Source organism: Diadema setosum, chromosome 1 (genome assembly GCF_964275005.1).
Source record: "Diadema setosum chromosome 1, eeDiaSeto1, whole genome shotgun sequence".
Lineage (NCBI taxonomy): Eukaryota > Metazoa > Echinodermata > Echinoidea > Diadematoida > Diadematidae > Diadema > Diadema setosum.
The window spans coordinates 33,292,780-33,305,491 of record NC_092685.1 but is presented as its reverse complement, the minus strand read 5'-3'; the positions used below and the strand labels follow the sequence as shown (position 1 = coordinate 33,305,491).

The following is a 12,712-nucleotide window of genomic DNA, read 5'->3' as shown; positions in this document are numbered from 1 at the left end:
GGGATACACAGGTGAATTGCACACAGAATTATTTCCAGACAGCATTTCATTTCCTTTAGTCAGTGCTATGAGTGGATATGTGATGCACCCAAATAGGCTTTGAAAATTGTATTATCATACTGCCTAAAACATCAACTGAAGGATGTGCATGTTATCTGTTGTAAGTCAATTTCTGTAGGATGTGTTGTGCTGAAGTATTACAATCTCTCTGTTGCATTGTTGGTTCATTTGTCTCGGAGTAAAGAATAATGCAGAGGTGGGCCACTTTGTTTGCATACATTGTGAAAGGCCGCAGTTATTTGCTTAGTGAGAACTTGTACATGCACTTTATAGCTCATGAGCAATACCAGATTTGTAGCAACAATATTCAGCCATCTCCCTACACTGAATGTGTGAAGAGTCATGTGTTTCTCCTGTAAGCCATCCAAAATTAAACCAACCTTCCAAACAAGGGAAAGAATATACAAATGTCAATAGAAGCACAATTTCTATGGGCAATTCCATGGGAATGTGGACATGGCACTAAAATTTAAAGTTTATTATATTGCAAAAGAATTACTCATTATGTATTACCCATATATTGAAGTTGAAGAAACTCAAAGAATTATATCAATCGGTGAAATATTTCCCGAGAAACAGCTATAAATGTTCAAGACAATTTTTCAGTCATCCAAACTGCTAAAATGCATGCTTAACTTGATATACATTTTTTTTTTGAAGAAAAATTCTGCTAGCACTTCAGTTAATTCATTTCAAAGAAGCAAACTGGTTCTACTTCAGTCTCCCATGAGAAAATTTCTATACCACCTTCAAAAAATTTTTATCACCACCTTAAAGTTCAGGCCTTGAGCCATGTAACGCGAGTTACCGAAACAAGAAATATTTTTCATTCTGAAGGAAGCAGTGGAGGTAATTTGTTGGGAATCATAATTTTCTAAATTCATCACACCCTGATACTGTATACAGGATGTTGACTTGAATAAACACTGTCATCACATTAAAAAATGTCAATGAAAAGTGTAACGCGAGTTACCATGTAACGCGAGTTACCGGTATGTAACGCGAGTTACCGACTATAAACACAAGTTTCCACCAACGTAAGCAAATTTGAACACTTAATTGAGCTATATTATGGTGAAAACAATCAAATCCAGTGTTATACACACTATGCTGGACTGAAACAAAGGAGAGTAGCCTAATAAACTGTGATTGTATAATACTAGCATCAAGGCCACTGATCACATGCCACATTGAAGAGTCTAGCCAGGCTTTCACTGCATGTGTACATGTACATCCAGCAGTGAACGAGGTTAACCTAAAATTTATCTTCTGAAATTCCTGCATTAGTATTACAGAATTTTTATTACAGAATGCTATAAAGCAGCAAGTGTTGGTTCTAATCCTTATTCGGTGGACTAGTGAAAATGACGCCTGTCCGTAGATCAGGAGGTTGTGGGTTCGAATCCGGCCTGCTCAAGTATGTGTGCCCATGATTTTTTATCATGGCTACCAATAAAACACTGATCAATTCAGTTTTTATTATGTTGATGTAGGGCAATTTGTCAATTAGTTGCAATAATAACATCTCAACGAAAGAATTTCATGAATTTGAATAATTACGCAGTACCCGCTGCATGATATAAGGATTAGAACCAACACTTCCTGTTGGGCGGAAGTTCAGTGGTCTAGTTCCGAGATGATGCCCGTCCGGAGATCAGGAGGTCTTAGTTCGAATACTGCTCGAGTATGCACGCCCATGACTTTTTAATCATGGCTACTACTAAAACACTAATCAATTGAGTGCAATAAATTTAAGTTGATGTAGGGTAATAAGCCAGTTCGTAATGGCACTGTAGCTCATGTACACATTGGTACAAATGACCTTTCTTTTCTCTCAGTTGGTTCGGCACTTCACTCTTTTTCAAAGCGGCATAATGCATAAAACTTGCCCGACATAACAATTTATGGAATTCATGTTCAAAAAAAGAATGAACTTGCATTTGGATCAGGGGATCAGAATACTCCCATCAGTTTACAATTTACAAAGTGTAGCAAGCATCCATTTCATTGTTCTGTATTGAATGCAGTAACAGCTTATTTCCTTTTATATTGCAAAATACCATTCTTGCTGTCAGGTAGATGTGCTGGTAAGCATCATTTAGATAAGGATCACATGAATAATCATCGCATCACAGATGCTTATATCAGTGAATTTACAAACCAAAATGCCCGTTGGTACAAATGAACTTTTTCTGCTCATGCGCAACGTGGAATTACGAACTGGTCTATTTGTCAATCAGTTGCACAGAAATGAGAGTTTTCAAAAAGACAGGATTTTAATTTATGAAAGATTATAGGCTTTTTTGTAAACTTGTCGATAGGGTTTGATACTTTTATGTTTTGTTTTTAAAAAATTTCAACATCTTTCATTTTTACACTCTGAAAATTATGTACTTATACACCTAAATCATCTGGGTATATTGAAACATATTCAGGGTCTCTATGAGGAGTGAAGCTCTTTTTAGTCTTAAACACATTCTTCTCTATCAATTGGGTTGATTAGTAAAATATTTGTTTAACATTTATTCATTTTACTATGTACTAAGCATCTCTCAAAATATTCAACACAAGATTCAGTGCCATCAGAACAGTTGTATGTTATCAATTTGTGTCACCCTGTGTTAGTGGACATAATGTAACGCGAGTTACCGTAACGCGAGTTACCGATATAAAGGCTCCCTACATTTTACCAGGTCATTGTTACTCAACTTTGATAGTGTTAATTCATGAGTCCTAACCCACTATCAATTCAAGGTAGGAAAACTTTTATCAGGATTGTCTAGTATGAGGAGACTTTCCAAAAAGAGGCCTGTATAGAATTGACCATGTCCTTTTTGTGTAACGCGAGTTACCAAAATTAAATGATTCAAGAATCCCAACATGTTTGTCCTTTATTTTTCTTTTTGGATTCATTTAGTTGGTGTATGTCTACTTAACCAATGATGAAAAAAGTAACTTGTGGATCCTTCCAATTACAAAGATATTGGCTCATTATCCCATAAATGTACCCATTATTTGTAACGCGAGTTACCGTGGAATTGCCCCTATGTCCTATCATAGATCAATGAAGATGAAGATGAATCTGACTGATATTGAAATTAAATCAAATTATTTTCATGTGATCACATCCGCCGGTACTTCTTCAGAAGTTTTCACAGCTGATGAAATGGAAGGACAGCAGTTCAACATGAACAGAGACCAAGAATAAACAAATAGTAGGGACCACCCACACAAACAGAAACACACAGGCAATGTATTCACTAATATATGTGTGTCTATTTTGCTTTCGTTTTTGTTTTTGTTTTTTGTTTTTTTTGCAGGAACCCCTACATATATATCTTGAAAAGTATTGTTTTTGTATCACTCAAAATCTAACAAGTAAAGAAAACACTATGCGCAAGTGGCAAAATAAGATTAAGAATTTTGAAGTATCTCTGGAAGAAAAAAATTCTGAAAAAAAATGCTTATTTTATGAAATACAAGATTTGCAAGTGGTTAATATGCATTTGTTTTTTTCATCGTGTTCATCACAAATACACAATTCCCAATTACACATGTGAAACCTCATATGAATACAGAGGAAAATATGAGATGAGGGTATAGAGGCACTGGGCAGTAAATATCACAGTAGGCAGGAAAAGCCACTCTTCTTCCACAACTACCATCACTGGTGTATTCTGTGCAACTTCATTACAAAGAAACCAATGAATTTGTTATCCTAACTAAATGAAGATATTAATCTGTGAAACCTGCAAGGAAGTGGTAGCTTTCCTGAAAATCAAAAAATTTCACATCTCTTAAAAAAACAAACATAATTTTCATGTTAAATAAAAATTATGTTTGTTTGTTTTTATCAATTTTCTTTTCTTTTCTGGGGCATTGCAATGGTGTGTTGAATCAAATTGTTGCATATGAATGTCTACTCTCCTGCATACTTGATGACATCTTGATGACATCTGAGCCAATTCCTAAAAATGGTGTTTTCAAGTGAGTAGCTTTCTTACAATCTATAGTGTAGTTTCCTCTAAAGAAAGTGGGAGAAATCATATTAATTTGAAGCTCAAAGTCTGGAGATCTGGAAAACAGTAAAATTAGAAATCAATGTCCAGTAACAGGTTTTTGTGACAGGCCAAGAGAGGTCATAAATTGGGTCTGCTTTTGCCTTTCTTGTCCATATCATTGGCTTTTTTTTTTTTTTTTTTTTTGGTTAACCAACACGTGGCAATCACTACAAAAGGATTTTAAGGGTTTTCCAGACGATTTTCATAATTTCACATCATGTAGTACATAAATCAACAGCTCCATGTATAGATCTGAGGAATTTATTGTGGTCCTTGAGCAGAGAAACCAATAATCTGAAAAATCTTAAACACATTACACTATACAGAATGATGACATAGGAGCCTCACATATTTCAGAAATGTAGCAGTGTAATTCCATTACAATACTGCTTGCTTAACAAATTCACCTGTGCAGAATCGATGCATTCTTTCTTTTGTTCTGCTTCCTTGAGTCCCAGCTCATGTATTCTTATGGTGAGGCTGCCATGTCACCCTCCTTGTTCATTGCAATTTGTTATAAATTTTGAAAACGTTCTTATTCCTCATTCCAATCATTATGAATTATTAAACTCTGTACTCAGTATAACCAATTTATAGTTATTCAAATGTAATAGTCTGAAAACCATCTGAAACCTCCTTTTAAAGAAGAAATCCACTTCAGAATTTTGTGAAATTCATAAAAAAGAGAAAACAATTCCCAACAGAACAGTGCAAAAATGATCAAAATCGGATAAGAAATTAGGAAGTTATGACATTCTGAAATTTCACAACTTTTTCGAAAACACTTTTTGACCAGTCATTATGAATATTCAAATCAGCAATTGGATGTCATGCCATCACAATTTCTTATTCATTTCATACACAGAAATTACAAATGTCTCAAATTTTAGCTGTATAACTATGAACTTTGCCTTAACTACCCAAAATGAATACGAACAGATGTTAACTATGATATATTTTGGTATGGGATTGTGCTTCCACCTGCGTTAGTTAAAAATATATATTTCTTTTTTCAGAATTACATATATATAACATAAAAGAAAAATTGTGAGAGCATGACATCAACATGCTCATTTGAATATTCATAAAGGACTGGCCATGAAACGTTTTCAAAAAAAAAAAAAAGTGAAATATCAAATTGTCATGTCTTCCTTATTTCTTACCCAATTCTTATCATTTTTGCCATGTTCCTCTATAGAAGTTTATTTCATGAAAATACCTATATATGTAACTTTGTTGTACCATTCTTACAGTTGATAATCTTATCATTCTTGTTTCTGCATTGTGTACATTTTCTCACTTTTTCATGGCATGACTAATTTCAAGGAATTATTGAATTTCTGGATGCTCCAGCATTTTGAAGAAATGAACAATTGTATGTAAATGACAGAACTTATGTATCTCAATTGTGATTATGTTTATGATTTTTTTTTCTTACATGGACTCCCGCTTTCCCCTTCTTTGTCTCTCTCGATCTCCAACCCTCATTTCTGCCTCTCTAACCCCCTATTAGTACCTCTATCTTCTCCTCCTCCCTTTGCTGAGGCTTCCTCTCGAGTCCACATCCTGGTCAAATATGATGTGTTTATGATGGAAATGCTTTTTGTAATTTCATAATTCTTTCATCTGTATTGTATATGTATTATATTTTATTGTAATATCATGCAATTCAGTCACCGACTACACAACTGACATAAAACCATTACTGAATTGAATTGATTTGAAGGGATTTTTTTTCTCTCTTTCTTTCAAAGTTTATCTAATTTTGGGGTGGATTTCCTCTTTACAGGAAACCACCCAGCTAAGGAAGAGTTTTATCTATTTTTGCTTTAAACACATATGCTAATAAAATATTTTTAGGATGGCTATGTTTTCTGTGAGGAGAAAACCACAAAACAGCTAATAGCATTTCTGGATTTTTACTGAATATATATCATCTGTTTGTGCATTTTAATGACAAAGTATGTTTAATCCTTATTACTTTTAAATTATCAGGCCCTTTTGTAATGAAAATAATAAAGCTTCAGCTATACCTACTTCAATTCATTATGTGTGCTAGCATTTAGCCCTGTGGTTACAACTGGGTGCATGCAGCTGATAGTGATATACATGTACACATATATTATATGACTCTATAATGCTACATCCACTGCCCTGTTGTGACAGGGCATCTGCAAAAGCTTGCACAAATGTAGTCCTTTAATGGAATCAGTAGGGATTTTGAATATGGAAGTTGCTGCAATATATGTCCATGAGTTGTGTATCTGCTATACAGCAAAATCAGAAGCCTTGCTGGGCAAAACCCTTTAAAGACATATCCATGGAACTTGCCTATCACTGATCATAGCCCATATTTGCCTATCTATGTGATTTCCTGTAATCCACATGAACACTGCAATTACCAATCTACGGGATAATCCGCAGCAGAAATAAATAGGTTGATGACATCATACACTATCTTTTTATAGTCCATGAACTCTGACCTAACATCCTACAGTTCCATGCCTTACCTCCTGTCACTATTGTTTGGACTGGAGTTCCCTCGCGGAAGATCAAACAATGCCATACACACTTTACTGTAGTCCCATCCATTGGTTTTAACAACTAGACTACACTAGTTCACAGCACCTATCAGCTTCCATTCAATATCTTTTCAGATTTGTAGGCATTACACCCGACGAGTTACTATATAAACCATCAGAAAGCTCACATTGTGAACATTTAATACATGATTGTCTGTGTAACACTATTTATATTTTTTATATACGGTTTCTGTTGAATAAGTTAAGTGATCAAATACAAATGTGTACCTCATGTGCAAATACTTTATATTATGTGACAGCACATTCATCAAAGAACTCTGATTTACGTCTGTCATTAAAGACCATTATTTTCTCTCTCAACTGAATCTAGTTTTTTATACTTTTCCTCTCATAAGTGTCAGAGACATCAATGTGTCTTTCATATGTAAATTATATTTATACCATGTGACATCACATCATTCATCAAAGGACTCTGATTTACATCTTATATTAAAGACCATTATGGTTATTATTTCTTTCAATTGCTACTAGTTTTCTATAGTTAAGAGAGTACAGTTGACTGAAAATGCTCAAAATAACCTCCGGCGCCAAGAGTGTATAAACTGCATTATGCTACCAGCTAATATGAGTTAAGAATCATCTAAATTTGACTACTGTATTGCCCTATTCATTTCAATAATTACAGTTGAACTTGAAGATATTTTTGGGGAAAAATCTTTGTTTGTTCCATGTGGTCTGACAACAACACAAGCAGGCCTGAAATATGACAGAAAGTCTGTTACACATAAATATACAATCTGCATGTCAGTATGCCTGTCTCTCCCCTCCCCTCCTCTCTTCAAAATAATAACAAAAACTTGAAAATAAAAAACAAGAAGAGAAATTTGATGACATGTGATGCTTGATCAACTCAACAGACATGGCTTGAACAGAAGGGTGCCAGCGAGACCATTCCTACTCTGGCGCTCTTGAGTTTACATACAAAAAGCATCTATGTAGTGAGAGCATTGCCTAGTTGCCCATCTCCACAGCCAGCCTTTCCATAGCCTGTCGGAGAAACGCTCGCTCTTCCTCCCAACGCAAGGTGAAGAGACTGGAAGTACCATATGTTTGATCCATCGCCTCACTGTTTGTGCACCTTCCCTCATACCACTGTTCCTCCCATCGTCACTTGCTGTGTCATTCCCTGTATGATGCAAGATATTGTCAGAGAAAAAGAAAACAGAATAAATGGTGGACAAGAGAGGCAGCAAAACTGGACTTTGAAATATGACGCTATTTTCTCAAAGTGTATGGCGGTGTATGCCAACAGGAAAGATATTTGGTAGACAATTAAAAGAAACCTTTTCAATGAAGTGATTCATACTAATTAATATTACTAAACTGGATTTGAACAAGAAGTATCACTAAAGGTGATAAATACCCGTGCTCCCGCAGCCAAGGTTCCTATGAAAAAGAGTTGAACCTGGGTTTGACAAAAGGTTAATATGTGAGTGTGTCTGTCTGTCTGTGTGTATGCATGCGTGTAGTACCTTGTGAGTACCTGGTGAGTTTGACTGCTTCACAACTGTGGAAGTAGTTCACTCCACAAGATTTGAATGGAATATGCGGTTAGCATGGCAACACGTTGTCAGGTGCAAACACAAAGAGTGTCTTGCATAACTACACCTATAGATCATTATAGGCCCTACATACTAAATTTGAAATAAATTGCTTAAACACTGTGGAAGTAGTTCGCTCCACAAGGTTTTGGGGAAATTGTGGTTTCCATGGCAACGCTTTCTCCGACAAACACACACACACACACACACAAAAAAAAACATGTCTTGCACATCTACACCTCAATGTCATTATGTACACCAAATTTGAGTTCAACTGCTTCAAAATTGTTGAAGTAGTTCACATCACGAGATTTTCAAGAAAATAAACTGTTACCACGTGGCAATGCCTTGTCGGGTACAAACACAAAGTGTGTCTTGCATACTGTATAAGCTGTTATTTTCGCGAGGGTTTAATGTTCGAGAATTTTGCGAATCACACTTGGGTCGCAAATTTAACAACACGCGAAAATGTCACCGTGCCCTAAGGTAATAGTGCCTTTATGAATATCTCTGTATCAATTTGTGAAAATGTCTGTGATCCCCTCATTCACGAAAAATATCTGTACGCGAAAATAACAGCATATACAGTAACTACACCTATAGATCATTATACATACATATCAAATTTGAAATAAATTGCTTAAATACTGTGGAAGAAGGTCACTCCACAAGGTTTTGGGAAAATTGTAGTTACCATGGCAATGCTTTCTCCGACAAACATAAAAAACATGTCCTGCACATCTATACTTCAATATCATCATGTACACGAAATTTGAGTTCAAATGCCTCAAAATTGTGGAAGTAGTTCACTCCACAAGATTTTCAAAAAAATTTTCATGAAAATATGCCGTCACCATGGCAACGCCTTGTCAGGTACAAACACAAACTGTGTCTTGGCATGGCAACACTTTCTTTAACAAACACAAAAAACATGTCTTGCCCACCTACACCTCAAAGTCATCATGTAACCAAAGTTTCATCAAAATTGCTTCAAAAGTGAAGGAGTTTGCGACACAAGATTTGCAATGGACCGCCCGACTGCCTACAAGCTGATTCCTAATACCCCTTTTGCTTATACACTTCGTGTATGTGGGGGTATCAGAACATATGGACCAGTTTTGTTTGTTTGTTTCATTTTACATCTCAGGAGATGGCTGGAAAAAAACCCATATTCAGCTGTACTAGCTAGTGTTCCATGTGGTCCAGTTGGATGTGAAGCAGATCACTTCACTGGTTTACGCCACCTGCTCTTTGCAATGAATGAAGCTGGAACATTTATGTGCATGAGTTGTGAATCTCTCACATACAGGACCTCCATTCTATGTCCTATCAGAGGTATGGGACGGTATGATTGTAACACATAACATTGCTCATATCTAGACTCTGGAATCAAACCCAGGTCATTTGGATTGCTTGGGCAGCAGATGCACTATCATCTGAGCCAAATCCCCACCCTGTCTAGTTCAAAATTTGACTGAAAAGACAGAGCACAATTCAACAAGGAAAAGTAGAAATTACGCGGTGCATAATATATGTCCCCGCCGGAAGTAGCATTTAGTAGCAAAATGTACAATATAGGTAAAAAGATCAAGGTCAAAGGTCAAAGAAGTCAAAGGTCAAAATGCTATGTAGAAGTTTTGAAGCCCTCACCTAGTGTCATCACATAAAGCAAACGGAATCGAAATCGGGTTAGAAATGGTGAAGGAGTAGCATTTTGTAGCCAATGTAAAATACAGGTAAAAAATCAAGGTCAGAGGTCAAAGAAGTCAAAGGTCAAAATTCTGTGTAGAAGTTTTGAAGCCCTCACCTAGTGCCATCACATAAAGCAAACGGAATCGAAATCGGGTTAGAAATGGCGAAGGAGTAGCATTTTGTAGCCAATGTACAATATAGGTAAAAAATCAAGGTCAAAGGTCAAAGAAGTCAAAGGTCAAAATTCTGTGTAGAAGTTTTGAAGCCCTCACCTAGTGCAATCATATAAAGCAAACGGAATCAAAATAGAAATGGCGAAGGAGTAGCATTTTGAAGCAAAATGTACAATATAGGTCAAAGGTCAAGGTCAAAGGTCACAACTGAAATTCTGTATAGAAGTTTCAAAGCTCCCATGTAGTGCTATCATATAAAGCAAACAGAATCAAAATCGGGTTAGAAATGGCGAAGGAGTAGCATTTTGAACATTTTGATCACACACGGACGCACGGACGGACACACAGACACACGGACACACGGACACACACACGTACGGAGCCCGTTTCATAGTCCCCTGCTCGAACTCGTTCGGCGGGGACAACAAGCACAAAAGTGAAAATTTGATCAAAATAAGACTAAATGTAAGAAAGTTACAAAATGTAGAGAGTCACTAATTTTGCCAAATGGTTCTCAAACAGTTGATATGAATATGCGAATGAGTAAGCTGATGAGTGAGCTGATGACCACTTTGCAATTTTTCATAGATCATGTTAAAAACATGAAGAAAATTCAATTCTTTTGTCACAAAATATATAAGATAAGTTATTTCTGGCTGAATAACTTCACAATAATGGTTAGTTGATATGTATTAGGATTCGAGACTCGGGTACAACTGCATTTGAACAAAAAAAAAAACTAGAAATGTCGCTATGGCGACTGGTATGCCTCCACCATAATGCATGGTTCTCCTAATAGGCCTATAGTACAATGTTTTGACAATGTGTGAGGACAATTTCACATACAGGAATTGACAAAATATTACAATGACAGATTTGTCACAAATGTGTTGAATGTTTGCTTCCCTTGAACTAGGTTTAATTGGATGACTGGCTATAATGTCTAAGAGTGCAGGTATTTGTGGATTTGAGGATTTTACTTGACTTTTGACCCTTTATAAGTTTAAGGAAGAAGTGGAATTTAGCACTTTCACTTGACCTTTGACCTTTTGACCTTCAACCTTTTGGCAAAAAAACCAAAACTAGAATTATCACTGAAGGTGATTAATACCCCTGCCCATAGTGTTGCTTTATAGTGTGTGATGTCATGAGGGCAATGACCTTAATACTAAGTTTGTGCATTTGTCAAATTGGAAACAGAATAATTCTAGTTTACTGTACAATTACAGAGTTGACACTGAGTATAAAACTTAAAGCAAATGGAAACATGCTTTCCCCCGGCATCACTACACTTAAAGACCATCATACACACCAAATTTGACCTTCATAGCTTGAATGGTTTATTTTGATAAAAAAATGAGTGGTTACCATGGCAACACATTTTCCTTAAACTAACACATTGGTGTCTTAGAAAACTACACTTCTAGATCATGATACATACTAAATTTGACTTTAATTGCTTGAATGATAGAAAAGTTATTCGATCTGCAACGGTTTTGGTAAAATTGTGGTTACCATGGCAACGGTTTGTGTGACAAACACAAAATTTATGTGTTCCACATCTATACCTCAGGGCCATAATGCCTACCAAATTTGGTTTCAATTGCTTGAAAACTGTGGAAGAAGTTCACTCTACAGGATTAAAAAAAAAAAAAGACATGCGGTTACCATGGCAACGCCTTGTCCGATACAAATACAAAGGACATTTTGCAAAACTACACTTAAAGAGTATCATACACACCAAATTTCACCTTCATAGATTAAATGGTTCAATTTGATACAAAAATGAGTGGTTACCATGGCAACACATTTTTCTTATATGAACACATTGGTGTCTTGCATAACTACACCTCCCGATCATCATACATACTAAATTTGATCTTAATTGCTTGAATGATGTGGAAGTTATTCAATCCACAAGGTTTTGGTAAAATTATGGTTACCATGGCAACGCTTTGTCCGACAAACACAAAAATTATGTGTTCCACATCTATGCCTCAAGGCCATAATGCCTACCAAATTTGATTTCAATTGCTTCAAAACTGTGGAAGTTGTTCACTCCACAAGATTTCGAAGAAAACATGCGGTTACCATGGCAACGCTTTGTCAAGTACAAACCAAAGATGCTTAATTAATAAGACACGAAAGTGCGCTCTAATCCTGTACAAAACAAATGGACAGCGCGCGGTCCTCAAGCATATTACGCACATCACCTGAGACCACAGTACATAACTTCAAAGATAGCGCGTCTCAGGTGATGTACATCTTTGCCCGAGACGCGCGCTGTCTTTGAAGTTGTTGATGTTTATCAAGCGTCTTTGCGGGAGTGTAGCCTGAACTCTATTTTTAGATCATGTTGTTGCCAAATATTTACCTCCACGAAATAATCCTTATTACTTTAAAATCTCGTTCTTCAAAATAATCCCCTTAATCGATAAAAAGCTACGACTATAATTTTTAAATCTTTTTAAGATAATAAGAATACCACTACCTTTGGAAATGAATGATGTTTCTAGGTGTACTGAGTTTGTACTTAGCTCTCTTTTGTATCGTCATGTAGGGTAGCCATTTTGTGTCCATTT

General features: G+C 36.0%; 1 protein-coding gene across 1 annotated transcript in view; it reads right to left on the bottom strand.

The window, feature by feature from the left end:
• Positions 1 to 5,537: 5,537 nt before the first annotated feature.
• LOC140229926 (WD repeat-containing protein 20-like) overlaps positions 5,538 to 12,712 on the bottom strand; it is a 55,059-nt gene continuing 47,884 nt past the window's right edge. The window contains exon 4 of the mRNA XM_072310128.1: positions 5,538 to 7,850. Within this exon, the coding sequence (XP_072166229.1) occupies positions 7,809 to 7,850 (42 nt within the window). The 3' untranslated portion in view covers positions 5,538 to 7,808. The remainder of the gene's footprint in view (positions 7,851 to 12,712) is intronic.